The 22,440-nt window shown below is 62.6% G+C and overlaps 3 protein-coding genes across 4 annotated transcripts in view; 2 read left to right on the top strand and 1 right to left on the bottom strand.

The window, feature by feature from the left end:
• CXXC5 (CXXC finger protein 5) overlaps positions 1–17,666 on the bottom strand; it is a 37,187-nt gene extending 19,521 nt beyond the window's left edge. The window contains exon 1 of one of the 2 annotated variants that reach the window (XM_054288101.1): positions 17,583–17,666. The gene's annotated coding sequence lies outside the window, so the exon portion shown is untranslated. The other variant, XM_054288102.1, reaches the window with a different exon arrangement.
• LOC128944823 (translation initiation factor IF-2-like) lies at positions 14,917–15,566 on the top strand. The gene is made up of 2 exons (XM_054288273.1): positions 14,917–14,922; positions 14,985–15,566. Exons 1-2 carry the CDS (start codon positions 14,917–14,919, stop codon positions 15,564–15,566), a joined length of 588 nt encoding a protein of 195 aa, XP_054144248.1.
• LOC128944822 (proline-rich protein 2-like) lies at positions 16,716–17,949 on the top strand. Its single transcript, XM_054288272.1, has 2 exons — positions 16,716–17,276; positions 17,338–17,949. Exons 1-2 carry the CDS (start codon positions 16,716–16,718, stop codon positions 17,947–17,949), a joined length of 1,173 nt encoding a protein of 390 aa, XP_054144247.1.
• The last annotated feature ends 4,491 nt before the right edge of the window (positions 17,950–22,440 follow it).

The following is a 22,440-nucleotide window of genomic DNA, read 5'->3' as shown; positions in this document are numbered from 1 at the left end:
CCTCCTCGATTTGCTGCTTCCCCAGCCTCCTCCCTGTTCCCCATGCCAGAGGGTGCTGCACCTTGCCCTCAGCACCATGATCCATGGAGGATGAGCCCAAGGAAGGCTGAGGGATGAGCAGGGGCTGTGGGATGAGCTGGGCAAGGGAGCACCCACAGAATCCATTCCCCAACAAGCTGGAGCACCAGCAGATACAGACTTGGTGGTGACGGATTCAACAGAAAGAAATTCATCCTTGTGTCTGGAATGAGGCACTGGAATTTTAGGGACTGTCCAGATCTCCCTCAGTGTTCTGATGAAGCTGTTTTCATCCCATGAGCTCCACAAAGACCTGTCTGGGGTGGAGAAGGGGGTTTCCCACTATCACAGCTCCTGACACTTCTGACATAAGGCACATCTGGGTTAAGGCAGGAAAAATCCCAAGCAATTCCTGACCAGGTTCCCCTTCACCAGAGTGGCTTCCCCATCCCCACCCCAGCTGGACCTACCTGCCCTCCCTGCGCTTTTCTCCTGCACACTGTGATGCTGAACGACAGCACCCGGAGGGGGAACAGCCTCCTCTGAGCATTTTTCAGACAAAAAAATGTACTTTTTCACCCTGATGATGCATTTTAACAATGCAACAGAGCCAAATCCCGGTGCCAGGGCTGCAGCCCTCACTGTCCCGGGGGAGCAGGCAGCACCCACGCTGGGATCCAGGATGGGTCTCTCCAGAGGATGGCCATGGCATCCTTGTGTCCCCACAGCAGCGCCCCCGCTTCAGCTCAGGGGGTTTAATCTGGAGCAGTGCAAGTCCCTGCTGCAGCCCCCCGAGGTGTAAGGCTCCCTGAGCTCTTAATGGGCTTATGGAGCTGCTGGGAGCAGAGCAGCTCCCCCAGCACAGCACCCAGGGGGGCTCAGAGGCACCCCCAGCTGGCACCCCTGCCTGGCACCCCCACCGTGGTTTCACTGCTCCTCAGGTCTCCTGCACCCCTCACTGTCTTTTTCCCTTCCTGGACCTTTTCCATGTTGGATGGTCACAGCACCAGACCAGATCTCCCAGGCCATCTGCACACTCAAGGACCAGGGCAGTCAAGGAAGCCACGTTAATGCAGCACCCAAACAAATGGGCAAACTGGAGCACCCTGGGAACAAGGATGCTTGTTCCACCCACCAGCCCCATCCAGGATGGCCCCGAGTGCTCAGCCTGCTCTCTCCCCATCCCAAACCCCACAGGCCTCCTCCTGCTCTCCTTAAGGATGTGTGTCCTCCCCAGCCCTACAGCAAACCCACTCCCCCCAGGCTGTGCCACCAGCCTGGCACCCACAGCTCTCCCTGCACCTGCAACCTGTGCCCCACACCTCACCCCACTCTGGCTCCTGCTCCAATCCTCATCCCTTCATGATTGTGCACCCCACATCTCACCCTACACCTGCACCCCACATCTCACCCTACACCTGCACCCCACATCTCACCACACATCCCACCCCACATCATCGCCCTGATTCCCCCCACTCCAGGGGTTCAGACCCCCTCAAATTCAGGCTGAGCATGCAAAGAGCATGTGCTACACAGCCTGGTAATGCTGGAGGGGCCAGCACATCATCCCACACCATCCCTGGCAAATCCTGGTTTTTCCAGGTTTGGATCAAGCACAGTGGACTGGGAACAACAGCCAGCAGGAGTGGGGCCATGCAGGGAAAATCCTGCTGGAAAGCAGTAAAACCCCATTCACCAAAACCCCATCCTCAACCAGCACAAGTTTGGGGAGGCAGCCCCTTTTCCCTGTCAGAAGAGACTCTGCCTTCCTTTTCATCCTGTTTTGGGGATTTTGACTTTCTGTCACTAAAACCCAGCACAAGTTTGGGGAGGCAGCCCCTTTTCTCTGTCAGAATAGGCTCTGCCCTCCTCTTCGTCCTGTTTTGGGGATTTGGACTTTGTGCATTTGGGTTTTTCCAGAGGGGAAATATTTTAAAAAGCAAAAAAATCACCCCAAAACCTAAGAACGTTACTGAGCTCCTGTGAATTCCCTATCAGCTGCCGTACACGCACATGGCACAGAAAAATCCTTAGCAAATTCCTGCTGAAAAATAATAAAAAAAAACAGGAAAACCCACCAAAAGCTGAGCTTGCCGGACACAGCGCGCCAGGAGGGGCTGACAGAGCTGTTACGGTCTATTGGGCCAATAATCCACAAACTAAGACAGATTTATTGTACATGGCAGATCCTAACAGCTCCAAAGAAACCATCACTGTCTCCTGGCGCTTAAAATTCACTTTCTTGGGGGGGAAAAAAAGGGGCCAAAATATGGCTTTATGAGATAAGATGCGTGGTTGGACCATTCTGTGACAGGCAGAAGCCTGTGCAAACACATCCACAGCTCTTTTTTTTTCCTTGGTATATAAATATATAAAATATCTCCCCTTCCAAGGCGAGCATGACTGCATTACCCGTCGGAGCGCTGTCCTTACCACCGGATTACCCGGCTTGGTTTCACCTCCCTTAGCAAGATGGATTTGCAGAGATGTTGTTTCTGCCTTGATATTAGTGATCAAAACCAGGGGGAGATAGAAAATCAAGTTAATTAAAGATAAAATGAGCCCCTGCACAAGGAACATCATCCCCCTGGCTTGCTGGGTGATGTTTGGGTCCCCTTTGATGGGTGACTTTGGGTCCCCTCTCCTTGGGGAGAGGGAGATGCTGGAGGGGAGAGCAGGCTCTTCCCAATAGCATGACACTGATGGCAAGCATGATGGGGGGCATAGTTTGATGCTGCTGATGATAATAAAAATAATAATATTAAAAAGGTCAGAGCTGGTGCTTTCCCTGCTCCTGGCGGACAGGACCCCAGCCAGCGTGGAGCAGCAGGCCGAGGGCGGGCTCAGGCCGATCCCATCGGTAATTGCGGCGTCTGTTCGGATCCCGCGACGCTGAAATCACGCTGGGCCCGGCTCGGAGCTGCCGGCGGCTGATCGTATCGGCCGGGGATCAAAGAGGCTCAGCTTACGGCTTTGGCACGGCTCGTCCCAGCCGGCCCAGGGGGGGCCGCGCACCCGGGATGCTCCGGGAAGCTCGGAGGGCGCCTGGGTGGATGGAGCATCCCTCGGTGGGGCGATACCCGGGGGGATAGCCAGCCCTGGATGGTGGCTCAGCTGTGCTGTGTGACAGCCCCACCGAGCCCGTGTGACCCCAAAACCATCAGCGATATGGGGGTGAGCGTGGGGAGCTGACAACCAGGAGAGAAGCTCTAGGAGAGCCGGAGCGATGGCCAGGGGCAGGGATAGAGAAGGTTTGCACGGATGCACAGCTGCAGACCCCGGTACAGGGAAGGGGGTTTGCACGGATGCCACAGCTGCAGAGCCCGGCTGCACCCCAAAACCGTGCCAGGGGTGTGAGCAGTGGATGCTGGACCAGACCCCGGCTGCACCCCAAAACCGTGCCAGGGTGCGAGCAGTGGATGCCGGGCCAGACCCCGGCTGCACCCCAAATCCCTGCCAGGGTGCGAGCAGTGGATGCCGGGCCAGACCCCGGCTGCACCCCAAATCCCTGCCAGGGTGCGAGCAGTGGATGCCGGGCCAGACCCCGGCTGCACCCCAAATCCCTGCCAGGGTGCGAGCAGTGGATGCCGGGCCAGACCCCGGCTGCACCCCAAATCCCTGTCAGGGTGCGAGCAGTGGATGCTGGGCCAGACAAGGGCGATGCCCGCGGGCAGGGCCGGGGCACGGAGGGCTCTGCAGGGATGCCCCGGCTCCAGCCCTGCAGTGCAGCCGAGGGAAGGGAGGGATGTGCCGGGACTGGCCGGGTGGCTCCGGGGAGGGAGGGAGGGAGTTGAACGAGTAATTAGAGCAGGAGGCTGTGAGTCAGCAAACGATGCGTAACCTCGGCGAGGCTGACAATGAGGCAAAAGATGGCAGTTTCGACCGAGAGCGCCGGCTGAAAGGGCACATTTAGATATGCAAAAAGCAGCAACTCCTGACAATCCCAGGGCTGCGACCCCGCTCGGCTCCGGAGCCGCCGTCTGCCGCCGAGCTCCCGACGCCTTCCTCCAAAATCATTGTGAATAGAGACATGGGTGGGCGCAGACCCAACCCCACGGAGCGAGGTCGTGGGGATCGCTCCCAAAAAAGCAGCAGCCGGGGGAAAACAGCGGCAGCCTGCGCTGCCTGCAGAGCGGGATGTAACCAGCCCCGGCAGCTGACCTTGCTCGGGCCGCCCCGGGGAGAAGCAGCCGCGGTGCGCACAGGATGGATAGGAAGGCTTGGCTTGGGAGCAAAGCTCCAGCCACAGGCTCGTCCCCCCCGTTTTGGGGGTGCAGCAGCGGGGCTGCAGGCAGGTACAGCCGCCCTCGGCGAGAAGAGTTTAATTAACCCCGGAAAGCGATCGTTAAACGGCCGGCGCGGGTAATCGATGCGGAAGGGGCAGCTCCGGGACCATCTGCTCGGGGAGGGGGGGAGGGAGGGAGGGAGCGACGGCGGCTCCGGTCCCCCCCGGCCCCCCGCGCCTGCCGGGAAGCGGCGGGGCAGCTGCTGCGGGCCCGATCCCGGGCTGAACCCCGGCCAAGGCGTCCCGGGGGGATGGGAGCTGCCCCTCGCCTCAAGCCCGGCTTCCCGTAAAGCCCCGAGGCCCGGCCGCACGTGATTTCCGACCCGACACGGCCCCCCCGGCTCCGAGCCCGCCGAGGGTCGCTCCGCAGGGTGGGGCTGGAGCAGAGGGATGTGGCCGATTTTCACCCCTGAGATGAGTCTGTGGCAGTCTCAGCCTCGAGGGCTCAGGGGGTTTGTGGATTTTGGAGCAGCCAGTTCCCCTGCACACCTACGGCCGCATTCCCCGATGAATACTCAGAGAGATGCTCTCAGCATCCCGGCATCACCCAGGATATCTCATCCTGGCCTGGGGCCCTCTGTCCCTTCCCATCCCCCAGCACCTCCAACCCTGAATTTCCAAGTTTCTGCTTGTTTCCACTCAGTAAATGATGGGGGGTGCTCAGGGGCAGTAAGGCTGGGTGTGGTGGATGTGCTCCCCAGGGACCCAGGAGCTACTCCCCACTCCAGGCTGACTTGGAGAGATCAGTGTCCCCAACGGTGTCCCCAGCTGTGAGGAGACCTTCTGCCATCAGCACACCCTGACCAGCTCCCAGGATCAGCACATTCTGGGGAACCTGTGGGGCCATGGCACTGGCATGACCCTGGGCATGGAGCCACAGGAATCCTCCTCCTGGTCTGGATCTGCCCCCCACCCATGGGGAGGAGAAGAGCACCCAAGGAGGGGCAGAGCTGCACCCCCAGGAAGAAAGGGGCCCAAGGGTGCTTCCAGGGGAGGTGCTGGCACAAGGAGCAAGCCCTGGGACCCAGCATGGCTGGGAGGCCAGGGAAAAGCCCTGTCCCATCCCCTCACCCTGCCTGGGGCACAGGGGATGGTGCAGCTGCTGCTGGCCCAGGCATGGGCAGGGTGGCAGGTGGGTCCCCAGGCCAGGGGCCTGCAAAGCACAGGGTGCTCCTTGCCCCATGCATGGAGACATCCTGGGCTCCTCCTCACCTCCCCAGCCCTGCAGAGCCCTGGGAAGGGGACCCTGCTCTCCCCACTCCCATGGCAGCAGCTCAGCTGCACCCACCCACCCTTCCCCACAAACTGGTGCCACTTTGAGGCCCACCCTGCTCCAGGCTGGGAGATTCAGTTCCTTTGGGACAGCAGGTGAGGCTCCAGCACAGAGCTGGCTGTGTGAGGGTTTGCCAGCACACCCAGCACACCAGGGGAACACTCAGGGATGCTCCTGGCAGCCCAGCATCACCCAGGGTACCAGCACCCAGCCACTGGACCCTTCCCTCCCCACCTGGGCAGGGATGCCCATGGCAGCCCCTGGGAGAGCAGCTGGAGCACTCTGGGCAGGAGGCAGCAGGGAGGCCCCTGAGGAGGAAGGGGGATGCTCTGCTCCACTGCAGGAGGGAAACTGAGGCAGGGGAGGGCTGGGATGGGCCCACACACTTGGCACAGCAAGGGGACCTAGGGCCTTGTATCAGCTTTTCCTGACACTCCCCATGCAGAGGGGGGATGTCTGTCCCTGTCTGGGGACAAACAGGATCCCTGTCCCCACTCTGTGCTGAGCACAGGGAGCAAGGGCAGAGCAGGAACAGCCCCTGCCCTGGCACTGCCACACCCCAGAATGGGACATGAGACAGGATCACACCCACAGTGGGGTGCCCCCCCAGCCCTCTCAGGAAGGATCCAGCCCCTCAAACTGGGGCTCAGCCCCAGAACAGCACTCAAACCACCCCCCAAACCAGAGCTCAACCTCTGACCAGCACTCAGCCCCCTGCAATGGTGCTCAGCCACCCACACTGGTGCTGGGTGGCCAAACTGGTTCTCAGCTTCCCAAAACAGTGCTCAACTCTCAAGGGCTGATCCCCCAAGCCAGCACTGAACCCCTGAGTGGGTGCTGAACACCCCAGGGAGGTGTTTGAGCCCTGAGATGGTGCTTGACCCCCAAGGCAGGGCTCAGCCCCCTGAACCAGCAACTGAGCTGCTGCCCAGACCCCAGACTGGAGTTCAGGCCCCAAAACAGTACCTGAGCCTCAAGCTGGTTCAGTCTCCTAAAATGCTGTTTGACTCTCAAGCTGGTGCTCAGCCCCCCAAAGCACCAAACCCCCAAATCAGTGCTTGACCCCCAATCCAGAACAATCCTTGACCACCAAACCAGTGCCCAGCTCCCCAAAATGGTGCTCAGCCCCTGGACCCAGTGCTCAACACCCCAAAATGCTGCTCGACCCCCAAGGCAGTGCTCAGCCCCCAAAAAGCCTTGTCCCACAGGAGGGGTCAGCACTGCATGGTCCCCCCCAGGGACAGGGACAGCCACTCCAGTTCCTCCCAGTACACCCACTGGTCACACGGCCCCTCAGGATGGCCACACAGCCCTGAGGGGTTTTCCCAATTTCCTTTGGCCCTTCATCAGCAGAAGGACACAGGAACACCATGGCAGGGGAGCTGTGGGAAGGGACATGTCCCTGTGTCCCTCACTCTGTGTCCTGCAGGGGACCCCCTGACCCCTTCCCCATCATTTCCCAGGGGAGCAGCACCAGTGGGACAGACAGGATTCCCAGAGCTCTGCTGGCAGCCTCCCCAGCCCCAGAGCCAGGGAGTGTGGGGGTCCTGGCCAAAGGTAAGGAATGTCAGGATATCCCTGGTTATCCTGGGAGGGGGCTGCATGGTGGGATGGTTTGTGGGATGGTTTGTGGGATGGTTTGTGGGATGCCTTGTAGGATTGTTTGTGGGATGGTTTGTGGGATGGTTTGTGGGATGGTTTGTGGGATGGTTTGTAGGATGGTTTGTGGGATGGTTTGTGGGATTGTTTGTGGGATGGTTTGTGGGATGGTTTGTGGGATGGTTTGTGGGATGGTTTGTGGGATGGTTTGTAGGATGGTTTGTGGGATGGTTTGTGGGATGGTTTGTAGGACGGTTTGTGGGATGGTTTGTGGGATGGTTTGTGGGGTGCAGACCAGGGACTTTGGGTGGGATGAGAGCACATCCAGCACATCCAGTCTCTAATAGAGGAGGGTGCTGGCTGTGGGGATGAACTCCCCAGTGCCAGGGGGTTTTCCAGCCCTGTCCATCGGGATGAGCTGCTGAAGCCACCCCACACAGCCCAGTGGAGCCATTCCCAGGATCAGTTATGGTTATGGATGTGCCTGTCTGTCCCCCAAAGCACCAACCACAGACAGCCTGAAGACCCACAGGACTGGCCCCAAGCCCCCCAGCTCCCCCAATCCCCCAGCTCCCCCTTTCCCCCCAGACACAGCCCCATCCCTGCCCCATCTCATCCCTCCCTGCTGCCCCCCACCCCTAATGGAACTGGCTGCTGCACAGACTCATCCCAGTTTAATCTTCACGGTGCATCAGGCACGGGGAGGAAAACCACAACGATTTTCCTTTTTTTTTTTTTTTTTTGGGTCTTAATCTTTACCTGGGGTCAGATTTACCAATCCTCCCACTAATCCCCCAACGCCTTGGCAAAGCAAAGGGCCCCCTCCTCCTGCCCCAGCCCGAGGGAGGCAGCCCAAGGAGCACCCATAGCCCCAGGGTGCCTCGGGATTAGCGCTCCAGGTGACTCCGGTTTTCCCCAACGAGGTGGCAATAAATGTTTTTAAAGGCTTTTTTTATTTATGGAATCTGAATGTGAGGATGGGGGAAGGAGATCACACGGTGGGGAGGAGATAGAGGCAAAGCCTGGGAGTCTTGGCTCCACTGACAGGCTCAGGTTTTGGGGAAATATTCAGGGAAAGGATGAAAAACCATTCCTAGAGAGGATTCCATGCCATTCCCTGCCTCAGTTTACCCGTGTGTAGAGATGAAAGTGGGGGAACTCAGATGGCCCCAGCTGGCCCTGAACATCCTCCAGGCCACCCCCGGGGGCAGGACTGGGAACCACCCCGGCCCTGCAGGTGTGGGGATGAGAGTTCCTGTGGATGTGGGGGTTCTGGGATCCCTGTGGATGGGGGACACGGGGCTCTGCAGAAGGGGGCAGGCAGATCAGGGGGCTTTGTGCATGGGAGGCTCTGCAGAGAGGGACAATGGGGATCTGCATATGGGGGGACAGGGGGCCCTGGAGATGAGGGGACATGGAGCTTTGAAGATGAAGAGACACAGAACAAGGGAACAGGGATGCCTGGAGGCAGGAGGGAGCATGGGGGGCTTTGAAAATGGGGGCAAATGAGTCCCTAAAGAAGTAGGGACAGGGAGAGATGAAGAGACAGGGTGCTCTGTAAAAGGGGGATGGGGGCTTTGCAGATGAGGAGGGGACAAGGGCAACAATGTTCCCTGCAGAGGGAGGGACAGGAGCCCTAAGTGGGGACAGGGGTGCCTACTGATGAAGAGAGAAGGGACATCTCTAAAAGGGGGATGGGGGCTTTGCAGATGAGTAGAGGACAAGGGCGACAGGGTTCCCTGCAGAAGGAGGGGACAGGAGCCCTGGCAGCTTGAGAGGGGTCCCTGCAGATTGAGAGATGAGAGATCCTTGCAGGTGGTAGAGGGACAAGGGTCTTGCAGACAGGAGAGGGACAGAGGTGCCTGCAGACAGGGGAACCACGGGTCCCTACAAATCACACCAAGCTCCCTCCCGCTGTGCCCCGCTCCCCCCGGGGCTGCCCCAGCTCTGCTGCGCACACAGCCGGGCTCGGTGGAGCGGGGGCTGCCCCAGCCGTGCCCAGCCCGTTCCCCAGCCGTGCCCAGCCCGTTCCCCAGCCGTGCCCAGCCCGGTTCCCCCGCGTGCGGCGCTGAACGGGGATGGCAGCGCGGGGCTGGCAGCGCGGGGACGGCAGCGCGGGGCTGGCAGCGCGGGGACGGCAGCGCGGGGATGGCAGCGCGGGGACGGCAGCGCGGCCCCCGCCCGGCACCGGCACCGCGCACGCTCCGCCGGCCGCAGCGCCGCGCCAGCCTGGAATTTGCAAGCTGTCCTGATGCATTAAAGCGCAAACGCCCGGCGTCCGGCTGCCAGCCCCGTGCCCGGCTGTGCCAGCCCTCCTCGGGGACGCCGGTGCGGGGCCAGCTGTCCCCAAGGGCGCCCAGAGCCACCATCATCATCATCTTCATCCTCCACGGTTGTTTTTTCCCCCTCAGCCCCAGCTTTAAATAGGGAATGGGGAGATGGTGCCAGGCTCATGCTGTTACCGTGGGGATGGAGGCAGGGGACACTAGGGACATCAAGAGTGGAGGGTCCCCAGCAGTGCTGGCATGGGTGACAGTGAAGCCTCACATAGTACCAGCCCAGGAGAGAATGGAGAGAATGGAGGGAATGGAGAGAAACAGACACGGATGGACAGATGGATGGGATGCTGTGCTCGCCATCCCAGGGACAGAGGGATGGGACCCAAGGTGAGCGCCATGGCAGCCCTGCAAGGATCACGCTGGAGAGCCAGACTCAGATGGGCTGCAGGACCCTGGGACAGCACCCACACCATGGGGGTACCAGGGTATCCCCCCCTCTCTTCAGCCATACACTGCACTCCTCCAAGCTCACTCCCTGCACTGGGTACTTCGCATGGGGGCAGGAGGGACAGCCCAATTCACAGTTCAGTGTCCAGCCAGCACCTCCCATCCCACATCCCCCACCCTGATGCCTTTCAGATTCCCTGAGACTCCCCAAAACCACTGTCACATGTGCCATGGGATCCCCTGAGCGAATCCACAGCGGGAGCCCTGGGCACCTGCCAAGCATGGGGGCACAGGGGACACCCCAATCCCTGGCACACGCTCACCCTGCTCCCACACACCCAGTGATGCTCCCAAATGGTTCAAGAGCCCCGGTGGCCACAGGACACGCTCCGTGCCCACATCCCGGCAGGATGGGCTCAGCCGGCCGTGCCCATCCCGGCCGGAACCGCGACCAGCAGCAGCGGGACGCCATGGGAGGGAGGAGGGAGCGCTGCAAAAGAAATCGCTCCTGCGTGCTCTGTCCGAGCCAGCTAACGAGGCCATATTTGAAATGCCTCGCATACCTCCGGTCATCAGATTAGTGAGATGCAGAAGGTAAAGCAGAGGGCAAGAGCAGCGCGCCCGGCTCCGGCAGCGATCCCGGGAACTGGGGCAAAGCGCCGGCTGGCAGCGGGGCACGGGCACGGTGCCCACGGCAGAGAGAACCCATGGGTGGGCAGAGAGTGCCCACGGGCAGAGAGAGCCCACGGGTGGGCAGAGAGTGCCCCCGAGGAGAAAGGCCATGGGCACAGTGCCCACGGGCTGAGAGTGCCCAGGGGCAGAGAGAGCCCACGGGCACCGAGAGCCCACGGGCAGAGAGAGCCCACAGATGAGCAGAGAGTGCCCACGGGCACTCAGGCAGTGATGGATGCTGGGAGCTCCTCCCCGCTGGGATCCCGGCAGATGCAGAAGAGAAAAGTGGGCAAGGATAACCCAACGTGCTGCCACGTCCTGGCCACCAGCCACTGCCACCTCCCCATGGCCCTGCTGAGGCCTAGACCTGCTGAAAAACCTCTCAGTGTTTTACAGGGGCTTACAGGAAAGTCAGAGAGAGACTTTTCACCAGGGTCTGACATGACAGGACAAGGGGTGATGGTTTTAAACTAAAAGAGGAAAGTTTGGGATTGGATATTAGGAAGAATTCTTCTCTGTGAGGGTGCTGAGGCCCTGGCACAGGGTGCCCAGAGAAGCTGTGGCTGCCCCATCCCTGGAAGTGCTCAAGGCCAGGCAGGATGGGGCTTGGAGTCATCTGGGATAGTGAAAGGTGTCCCTGCCCATGGCAGGGGTTGTAACTAAATAACCTTTAAGGTCCCTTCCTGCCCAAACTGTTCTAGGAGTCTATAGAAGGAGCAAGATCCCACAGAGCCTCCAAGCACCACCTGTGGGCACAGCTCACCTGCCCTTCCCAAACCTGCCTGGGCAGGAATGGTCCCCCCCGGCCCGGCTCCAGGTCCAGGAGTGGCAGGAGAGCAGGAGCTGCCCCTGGGCAGCAGGTGGGTGCAGAGAAACAAGAGCTCTTACAGGGTAAAAGCAGCTGGATCTGTGGACACTTGGGATCCTGCAGACACTTGGGTTGGGATGTTCAACTGGGAATGTCTCAGCTTTCAGGATGTTCAAATTGAGACACTGGGCTTGGATGTGGACCTCAAAATCCCATCTCTGAGGGAGAGAAAGAGGCACAAAGAGAAAGAGAAAGAGGCACAAGGGCAAGTCCTAGCAAAGCAAAGTGAGAACCAATGACACCAAGACCCTTGGGGACACCAAGAGAGAACCTGGGGCTGAGTAGATGGAGCTGCATTGCTTGGTGGGGCATGGACAACTCCACACAGAGGACTGTGGCAGACAGATATTGCCCAGATATCCCTACAGAAAGTGGAGCACAGGCATGGACTCAAGGCACATTTGAAGAGGAAAAACCAAAACATCACCAAACAAGGGCTGCTTCCAACCACAGCTAACCACCCACACCGCAGGAGGTGCCCAGGGACAGCAGCAGCAGAGCAGGCCAGAGGGGAACATGCCCAATCCCATCACAAACAGTCCCCATTCCAGCAGGCAGCAAACCCAGTGCTCAGCCCTGCTCAGCAAACGTGTGCCAGGGTCAGCCGAGGGTACCAGGGGTGGCAGCAGCCACCAGGAGCCACTGGGGTCACTCACAGGGCCAGGAGGGCACTGCTGCCAGCCCTGCCACCAGCCGGGTGACAACCAGACCCTGGGCATGGAGCCCATCTCAGAGGTGACCCAGAAGTGACAGGGTCACCTCAGCCCGTGGGCAGGTGCCACCCATCACCCACAGTGTCCCCACTGCAATGTCACAGGGCTGGCACAGGGCAGGGCCAGCAGCCCCAGCCCTCTCCAGCTCCCACCTCTCAGGCTGGCAGGGTGGGGATGGGAAAGCATCCTGCTTGGAAAATCAGAAAACAGCTTTTCTTTTTTCATTCTTTGCCACCGCTTCCAGGGTCACAGCTGACACAGATCCTCCCATGCCCAGGCCACCACAGTGACAGCATCACTGAGGGCAGGGGATGCATCCTCATCCTCCCTGCACCAAGGATGTCTCAGCTCAGGCCATGGAGGCTGCTCTGGTACAAGTGACACTGCTCCAGGACACTGTTCCAGGACAAGGACACCCAGGCAGACCCACACATCCCAAGGCAAGCCCACAGCCTGGGAGCCATTAGCCCAGTTCCTTCCATGCCATAACCATGGATGGTGGGAACCAGGGACACCAAGGCAGCTACAGGAAAACCTCCTGACCTCAAAAATCCTTTTATGCACATAACCACAGGCTGTCACCCACGTGCAGCACAGGCTGTCATCTCAGACCATCTACACACTCCACCTGCTTGCAGGCCTTGGGAAAAGACAAGCAGGGATGAAATCACTCTGAAGATGTAAGGAGCCAGCACTCCAGCACCCCAAAAGGACAGACTGTGGGGTGGGCACATCACCAGCACTGGGGTGCTGACAGACCCCAAAGGGTTTTGGCTGTGGATGACCGGTGCCTGAGGGCCCAAGGCCAGGGTAAATGTGGCCCTTGGACTTTCCCAAAGGCAAAAGGACACACAGGTCACCCTCAGCCACTCCCTGGGGTCACACTGTTCTCTGCCTGCTGTCCCTGGAGCTCTCCTGGGGCTCCAGCCCCACAGGTGTCCCAAGGGATACAGGACATGGGTAGGGATGGAGGCTGCTCCTCACCCACATGTCCTGATGCTCCCCAGCATGGCAAGTGCAGCCTCCCCACCAGGACATGTCCCTCAGAGCTGATCCCCACAGCAGAGCCACTGCTGAGCAGCAGCAAATTCCTCACATTTCCTTCTGGGATTTCCCACTGGCCACCTTTGGAGGTGGTTCCTCCTCTAGCCACCCTTTCGCCCACACATTTCTGCCCTCCTGCCCCTCCCACACCAGTGCTCCCTGCACCAAATCCCACAATGGTTTGGGTTGGAAGTGACCTTAAAGCTCCTCTCCTTTCACCCCCCTGCCGTGGGCAGGGACACCTTCCACCATCCCAGGCTGCTCCAAGCCCTGCCCAGCCTGGCCTGGGACACTTCCAGGGATCCAGGGGCAGCCACAGCTTCTGTGGGCACCCTGAGCCCGGGCCTGCCCACCCTGTGTAAAACATTTCTTCCCCACGTACAAGTTAACCCCAACCTGTTAGAGTTTAAAGCTCTCACCCCTTCTACCCTCACTCCAGGCCCTTGTCCAAAGTCCCTCTCCAGCTCTCTTGAAACTCCTTTGAGCACTGGAAGGAGCTTTAAGGTCTCCCTGTGGCCTTCTCTACTCCAGGCTGAACATGCTCAGCCTGGCTCCAGAGCAGAGGGGCTCCAGCCCTTGGAGCATCTCGGGGGCCTCCTGGACCTGCTCCAACCTCCCCACATCTGTCTGTGCTGGGGATGCCACAGCTGGATGTGGTGCCCCAGGGGGGTCTCCCCAGAGCAGAGCAGAGCACAGGGGAGCACCCCCTGCTCAGGCTGCTGCCCGTGGTGCAGCCCAGGACACACTCACCTTGCTGGGCTGCCATTGCACGGTGCTGGCTCGTGTCCCATCTGTCACCCCCCGGCACCCCCAGTCATTCTCTGCAGGGCTGCTCCCAGCCCGTCATTCCCCCAGCTGGGCTGGGGCTGTCCCCACACAGCTGCAAGATCCTGCACTGGGCATGGCTGAACCTGCCACCTTCCTCTTTCCCCACCACCTGCCTGGCAGGAAAGCAGCCAATGCCACACAGCACCCACTGCCAGCATCTCCATCCCTTCCCCATCCATTCTCATGTCCCCATCTGAGTGAAGGGCCAGCCTCCACCTGGGGCAGTGGCTCCCATCCTGCTCCCCATCCTGGATGAGCTTCAAGAGCACCAATCGCTCTGGGGACACCCATGCTCCATGCCTGGGCTCTGTGCAGGCTGCAAGGGGCAGCAGTGACAACTGGGAGTCCCACAAGACCCCCCATGCTCCCAGGAGTCACAGCTGAGTCAGGGGAAAAGGAAGGGGAAAGGAGAAGAAAAAAAAAAGAAACAAGCCTTTTGAGTGCAATATTTTAGTTGAGCACCAGAGCATGAGTAAAGGAGGGAGCTTTTCGTGGTCTGGTGAGTTTAAGCTATGAGCTGAAAGTTTAACTATTAATACACTTAATCAAGAGGTTGTTCCTACAGCCAGGATTTGGGAAAACAAAACAGGGAGGCAGGAGAGCGGTGCCATCGCTGTGGCCACCCCGGGGAATGTCCCTGCTAGGGGAGGTGGAGGGTCCAGGACCAGCTGGGGATGACCCAACCTCGGCCAAGCCCTGCATGGGCACACCAGGAGGTGCCAGGGCCAACACCCTGGATCTGGCCATCCCCCCGGTGGCCCAGAGATTGGCCAGAGGGGACAGTTTTGGGGAGAGGATGTCACCCCCAGACCCTGCAGCATCCCCAGGGCACAGACAAGCAGCACCTGCACTGCTGCCACCTGCCTGGAAGGTCCTGGTGACACCAGGGGATGCCGGTGGGTGAGGGACCCCCAGGATCAGGGATACCCAAAACACCTCCGCACCTCCTCTGGCCCAGAGCTGTGTCCCAGAGGAGGAGGAGGAGGAGGGAAAGGCCGAGTTTCGGGGTGCAGCAGGCAGAGCTCTGTGCCAGGGGCAGGGGCAGGCGGCGCGGGCAGTGCCTGGCAGCGCGGCGCCGGCCGCCCGCATCCCCACCACAAAATCCACGGCAAGGACGCTGGGCCGGCTCTGCCTCTCCCCACCGAGGCGGGGGGAGGACACGGGGACATTGGTGACGCCCGGCACAACCTCCCCCAGCCCTGCCTGCCCATCCCGCCCGGCACGCAGCCCCCCCGGCCCTGCCCCCGGGGCCACCGAGCCCCGAACGGCGCCGGGACCAACTTCTGAGCGGCACCGGCGGCTCCTTTGTTACTTTGCTTTTGTTGTCACACGCCGGCGCGTCCCCGTCCCCGTCGTCCCGTCACCGTGTCCCCCCCCACGTCCCTCCCACAGCCCCCCCCAGGCGGCGTCCCCGAGGTCAGGGCGCGACATCTGCCAGCGCGACGGGGCGACGCCGCTACCGGCACCGGGGAGGGGACGCAGCGCCGAGGGCATCTCCGGGGGCATCTCCGGGGTACCCGCGCGGGGACACTCGGGGTGACACCGCCACCGAGGGCGATGCGCTGCGGCGGCCCCGCGCTGGAGGAGCCGTTTGCCCAAAGCTGTTCCCGCTGGGAACGCGAAGGACGGACGGACGGACAGACGGAGGGACGGAGCGAGGTTTCCATGCCTACCAGCGCTCCCGCTGAGCGGGACCTCGGGGAGAGTCACCCCCCCTCCTTCCCATCCGACCCCCCTGGCTCGGCCCCGCCGGGGATGCGGCGCAGCCCGCGGGCAGCAGCGGGGCCGGGGAACGCGGGGGGCTGGGGAGGCCGGAGGGGTCCCGGTCCCCCCGCAGCCCCAGGTGCGGCCCCGCCGCCGGGCTGGGGGCCGGGGGGCGCGGACAAAGCGGCACAAAGGGGCCGCTGACACAGCAGGGCCCGTTTCCAGAGAAACAAAACTTCCGCCGGCCCCGGCTCCGCGCCCCAGGTAGCCGGGATGGGCATCCCCCCCCCAGGTCCCCCCAAAGGCGGCCTCAGCCGCCCTCCCGCAGCACGGCATCCCTCAGCATTCCGCCGGCCCCCCCCGGCACGGAGCGGCGGGGGGTGAAGGTTGCCCGGCCGGGTCAGCGCACACGCGGGGCCGGCACCGCAGGATGTGCGCGCAGCTTTGTTTGTGCGTGGGATGGACCCCCCCGCCGTGCCCATCCCACCCCCGAACCCCCCGTGCCACCCCCCCATCCTCCGCTCCCCGATCAATCATCCCAGCAAAGAATAACCCGACCCGAAGCAGCCCCGGCCCCGCAGGAAGGACGCTGCCGGTTGCGGGATGCGGTGGAAATAAAAAAAAAAAAAAATAGGAAAAATAAAATTAAAATAAAAGGAAAAAACCCAAAAACAACAACAAAACGCCCCACACCTCCGTGGGGCGCATGGGGCCGCGGTTCGGCGGAGTCTGGGGCCGTAATTCCCAAATTCGGGTCCAATGCACAGCCCCCACAGTGCTTTTGGGGCCGGTGGCACCGAACGAGGGATGTTCCACGGCGCGATCGCGGCGGCTCCACGGGTGTCGGGGCGCGGGGGGCACCGTGCCCGCGGGGCTGGGGCAGCGGGGGGTTCGGGAATTCCGTCTGCCGGCGGAGCGGGGCGGGGGGGCTCGCCGGGAACGGGGGGATGATAAAGTTGGGTGAGTTGTCGCACATGGCTGGGCGATGGCGAGCGGCGCCGCTCCCACGGCCGCCCCGCGCCCGGGCACCGGCGGCGGAGCCGAAGTGCCGCGGGAGCCCCGGCGCGCCCCGGGGAGGCGGCAACGACCCCCGCGCGGTCAGGCGGGGGTTCCCCCGCGCCCCCCACGCCAGCCCCGCCGCGGGTGGCACCGCCGGCCCCGCTGCCCACCGCCTCCCCCGGCGCCGCCGCCCCCGCCGCCCCCCGGCCCCGCCGCCACCATTGTCACCCGGGAAACCACCGGGCGCTGCCGCGGCGGTCCGGGGCGGCGGGGGGAGCCGTGGGGGGCTCGCTCCATCCCTGCCCGCCGCTCCCGGCGCATCCCCGCCGGGCTGCGGGTACCGGCGGCGGGGTTCGGTCGCACCGAGAAAAACTTTGCTCGTTACCCCGACGTTCCCCCCCTTCCCCTCCCATCCCCGGGAAGCGGCGGGGCCGCTCGGGCGCCGCGCAGGCAGCACCGGCCGGGCCCGACGCGGGCAGGCGGGCAGGCGGCCAGCTCCGGCCCCGCCGCCGCCGCGGGCAGCCCGGGCACGGCGCCGGGCAGCGGGGCGAGCCGCGGATCCCCCCGCCAAACTTTTTCTCCTCCGTCGCCTCCCCTTTCTCCGTGAGCCCCCCGACACCCCGCACCCCAACTCCGCCGCCGGAGCGCCCCGGGGGCCGACACCGAGAGCGGTCCGGGAGCCGCCGCGCTGCGGGCAGCGCTGCCGGGAGCGGCGGGGGCCGCCCGGGAGCCGGGAAAGGGGCAGCAGGGGAAGGGAGCGGGGTAGGGAGGGGAGGTCAGCACCTGCCCGGGGCCGGGGCCGGGGCCGGGGAGCCGAGGCGGGCTCGGTGCCTCGCCGCCGCCGCACACCCACCTCCACATCGCCGCTCGCTCTGGGAGTGCGCAGCCCCCGCTCCGCGCTGCACGGCGCTGCCGCCGCCGCCGCCGCTGCCCGCGGCTGCCGGCAAAACCCGGACCGGACCGGGCCGAGCGCCCCGCGCCGCCGGACAACGCCGCGACACGCCGCGACACGGCACGACACGCCGCGCGCGCCCCCCGCCGCCCCGCGCGCGCGCCGCCAGCCCCCGGCTCGCCCGACCCCCAGCGCCGAGCGGCGACACCCAGCCCGGGGCACCGCCACCCCCGCGTGTCACCGAGCCGTGCGACAGCCCACCCCGCGCGTGGGGCGCTGCGCGACCCTCGTGTCCCGCCCACCCCCCGCGGGGATTAGCCCGCTGTGACCCCCGCGTCTCATCTACACCCCCCGTGTCACGGTGTGCCCGCCCGCGCCCGTGTCCCAGCTGCCCCCATGGGTGTCACCACGGTGTGTCCCCTCGTGTCCCTGATGTCCCCTCATGGGTGTCACTGTGCTGTGCCGTCCGTGGGCTGTACACCCCACACGGGTGTCACCCTCCGTGTCCCAGCTGCCTCCCCTTGCCCCCCCCCCCCCCCCCCCGAGTGTCACCGAGGTGTCCCAACCTCTCATGTCACACCCGGATGGGATTGGAGTGTGTCCCCCGTGTCCCTCCATCCCCACGGATGCCATCCTATCCGTACCCCCTCCGTGTCCCACCTGTCCCCCACAGGTTTCACCCCACTGTGCACCCCGAGTCCTGGCCGCACCCATGGGTGCCAGCATGGTGTCCCCTCCAGCTCAGTGTGCCCCCCTTAATCCCCAGCGCTGCCCAGTGGGATGTCACCATCCTTTCTCTGGGTGTCACCATCCTGTCTCTGGGTGTCACCATCCTATCTCTGGGTGTCACCATCCTGTCTCTGGGGTGTCACCCAACTGTGCCTCCTCCCTCCCCGCTGTTCCCTGAAGGGTGACACCCCCATGTGCACCCACATCCCCAGAACGTTCCTCATCCGTCTGTCCCTCTGTGGGGTGCACATCCCTCTGTCATCCCCTCCTGCATGTGCTCCACCCTTGTCCCCAGCGTGGGGTGTCCCCATCCCTCTGCATCCCCTCTGGGGTTCCAATCCCTCTGTTCTCCCTTCCCACAGCGCGTTCCCATCTCTCCGTCCCCCCGTGGCGTGCAGTGGCAGAAGGTCCCAGAATAAAGAGTCACCCTGCGGTATTCGGGGTGCAGCAGAGGGAACTGGGGGTGCAGAGCCCCCCAATCGCTCCGCACAGCCAGGACCGCTCTGGGGAGGAGCCCCAAGCCCGGAGCCCCGGAGCCCCCGGCTTGCTGCCGCCACCGGGAGGGACCTCACGGTCTCCCAGCGGGGCATCGCTGAAATCCCCCTGAATAAACAGCAAATAATCGATGGTCCGATAAGTCAGCTGCAGGGAGGGGACAAATCCCGAGGTCTGGCCCCGCGGCAGTGTGGGGGGATAACACTCTTGGCCCAGAAGTTTCCTGCTCAACTTTTTGCCAGAATTTTTTGCGGCTGAGGGGGAGAGTTGTTGTTGGGTTTGCTTTTTTTTTTTTTTTTTCTCTCCCTTTGGAGTTGTGGGCACTGAAATATTGGAAGTTAAAAAAAAAAAAATCCTTAAATCCCCGCTCCTCAGCCGAGAGCAGCTTTCCAGGGACAAACAGCCCAAAAAAAAAACCCACCACCCCCAATTCCTGCAGCCTTTTCAGTTGCCAGCAAAATACCCAAACCCTCTCAAAAGCAGAAACCCTGACAAAAATGAAACTGGGTTTGTGTTGCCGTTGATTTTTTTTTTTTTTCACAGGAATGCGAAATCTCTTCCCACCCCGCTCCCGCCTCGAAATGAAACAAAAAAAATCTGCGATGGGGCGGGGGGTGGGGGGCGAGCGGCGCGGATGCTGTTTGTATTTGATCCACGTCTCGTTAATTATGCGCCTCTCTCGCAGATTTAGCCACTGGGATTTGCAACCGCGGGTGCTGTGACGATGCTCCAGCTTCCCAAAAAATCTCCCTCCGGGTGGCAGCGATGGGGGAGCGCGGTCCCATCCTCCTGGGCACCCTTTCAGCTCCTCTGCTGGCCCTCTCAATGTGCTCCCAACCTGCCTCCCTCCGCATTTCAGCCTCTCAGCCCTCCCAAAACAGGAGCAGGGGAGCCTCGTGCCCGGCACACGGGATGGGGGTGGCACTGGTGACACAGGAGAAGGGACAGAATGCCCCCAGCAGCACTCCAGGTGACACTGCCCAGCATACAGCACCATCTCACCCACGTGGGCTTCACCAAGGGCATTTTCTTTGCCCCTTTTTGGCTGTTTTTAAGGACCTGACACAACCCCCTGATGCCAGCATGAAGCACGGGGTGTTGATGTCCCCTTGGCCAAGGCAGGGCCTGTAGCAGTGGCACCTGGTGTTTGCCACCCACTGAAAGTCCCCAAATGCAGCAGCATTTCACTTCTCAGAGTGTTTGGAAAACTTGTGGGCAAATCACCTTTACTGAGGTCTGGGATGCTCAAAGAGAAGGGAAACTGAGGCACAAAGCCAAGCTGGGACTCGGTGACAGCGACAGCAGCAAAGCTGTGGCATCAGCCCAGTGTCCCCAGCCAAGCTCCAGGCTCCCAACCATTCCCACTGCCCAGTCCCCAGCCCTCCAGGCACAGGGAGCCCCCCAAATGCAGGGGAGGGTCCCCCAGTGCTCCCCACAAGGGGACAAGGGACACAGTCCCTGAGCCTCCACTCTGCTCCTGGAGCCTTTCCAGTGGCACGCTGGGGGCTGGGGGGAACAGGAGGATGAGGATGGAGGGCAAGGGGGACAGAGGTGGAGAATGAGTGGGCCAGAGATGGAGGACAATGAGGATGAGGATGAAGAGCAAATGGGACAGGAAGGGAGGGTGACAGGACAGGATGGAGAATGATCAGGCCAGTGTTGGGAGACAAGTGGGACAAGGTTGAAGGGTGAGCAGAATAGGGGCAGGGATGAAGGGACAGAGAGACAGGAGAATGATGGTGCCAGGGATGGAGGACACAGGATGGGGACTCATGGCAAGGGGACAGGGCAGAAACCTGTCACCAAACAGCAGCACTGCCCTGCTCACTGCCTGCCAGGGCCAGAATCTCCCCCAGCAGTGCTGGGCTTTGGGCTCTGGCAGTGGGGTCTCACTGCCCCTCCCCAGTGGGGAACAAACCCAGGAGCTCTGCCCAGCTCCAGGAGAAGAGCCAGGAATAACTGGGGTGGGGCAGGGAGGTGTTCCAGAGCAGCCTGACCCTGCAGCACTGAGGGGGGGTCATGCAGGTCCATGTCCCCCTCCCCAGGGTGGCAGTGGGACACCGTGAGACAGTGGCTGGCGGGCTGCCAAGGCTGTGTGACAGGGAGACACGTCCCAACAGCCTCCAGAGCACAAACACACATCCAAAATTGCCAACCCCAAATTCCCCCAGCCCAGCCGCTGCCGTCCAAGTGGGTTACAGAGCTGGCACTGCCTTGGCACCTCCTCCGTGCAGGGTGCTGGGAGGCTCCTGTTGGAGGGGAAGCCGCGTCAGGAGCCCCAGACCTTGGTGACATCCCTGATTTTGGGGAGGGGGCTGGATGGGGGACCCCATGCTGGGATTCACCCACCACTCTGGCAAGCTGGGGGCAGCCTGGCACGCACCCCTTGGCCCTGGGGGTGCTGGCAAGAGCTGGAGCAGCCGGTGGTGTTTTGGTGAGCCCTCCCGGAGTGTGGGTAGGAGTGACCCCCATGGTGCCCAGCAGTGACACAGGGCTCTATGTGTGTCCAGCCGAGCCCGGGGGACACCGCAGCCCCTCGTTCCCTTGCTGGTCACACACGGCCTGGGTGCCAGCACGGCCGGGGGTCCCGCGGGCAGCCCGAGCCCCCGGCCGGCCCCGCTGCCCCTCAGCGGAGCCCTGCAGGGTTAATTTTTAACCCCAGCTGTCTCCCGCATGGCGGCTGGGCGCGCTGGCCCCGCTCATGGGGACATGCCACAGCCACCACGGGGGACCGGCCACCCCTCCCTGGAGCCCGATGAGGGGGGGTGACACAGGGGGTGTCCCTGTCCCTCGGGGGAGCCCAGCGTGGCCTCCCGGGCTGCTCCAGGACGGGGACGCGGTGCGGGACAGGCGGGAGGCAGCGGCCTTTGTGCCCGGGGGGGGCCGGGCTGTCCCCCCGGCTCCTGTGCAAACGGCAGCGGCTCTGCCCGGGAATGTCCTGGCAGGAGGGACCCGGGCCTCAAAGCAAACAGACGCCGCGCCGGCGGCCGGGAGAGGGGCAGGAAGCCGCCCTCGCTCTGCCCTCAAGGGGGGAGCGTGTGCGCGGAGCCCCGGGGCTGGCCAGCATCCCCCAGCCTGCAGGAAGGGAAGGAAGCACGGCCAGACCCCCACCCGAAGCGGCCCTGCTGGGGGCTGAGGAGCTGCTCCATCGTGCCAAGGGACACCGGGGCCGTGCGGGTGTCCCAGCCCTTGGCAGGGGGGTCTGTGCCGCAGGGAAGGGTGGGCTGCAGCCAGAGTCCCGCCTACGTGCCAAGCAGCAGGAGAACCACGAGGACACTCGAGCTGCAGCGTTTCCACCTCCGGGGACCCTGGCAGGCGTTGGGAATTTTTTTTTTTTTTTTTTTTTTTTTTTTTTTTGAGCCGGGGATTCGCCTGGAATTCAGACGCCCACGTGGTCCAAAATAGCCTGGCTCCAACATCCGGAGCGCCCTGCAAAAGCCATCTGCCTGCGCAGGCAGGGCGGGCAGCCGCGGGCTGGGGCACCCGGCACAGCCCATCCCACCCCATCCCTTCCCTTCCGGTGCCTGCTGCGGGTCACAGAAGCCTTGCCCACGCCGTACCGGGGACACAGGGACAGGCAGTGCTGGTGGGCAGG

The sequence above is a fragment of the Melozone crissalis genome, unplaced genomic scaffold (genome assembly GCF_028551555.1).
Source record: "Melozone crissalis strain CALT ecotype California unplaced genomic scaffold, PUWL_Pcris_2 ptg000061l_1, whole genome shotgun sequence".
Classification (NCBI taxonomy): domain Eukaryota; kingdom Metazoa; phylum Chordata; class Aves; order Passeriformes; family Passerellidae; genus Melozone; species Melozone crissalis.
This window is presented reverse-complemented; position numbering and strand designations above follow the sequence as displayed.

What these genes read in the sequence shown, in the direction of transcription:
- LOC128944822 (XM_054288272.1), top strand. Translation starts at nt 16,716, where the DNA reads ATGGCGAGCGGCGCCGCTCCCACGGCCGCCCCGCGCCCGGGCACCGGC. An exon ending in GCACGGCGCCGGGCAGCGGG is followed by an intron (nt 17,277 to 17,337) that starts GCGAGCCGCGGA and finishes TTTCTCCGTGAG; the next exon opens with CCCCCCGACACCCCGCACCC.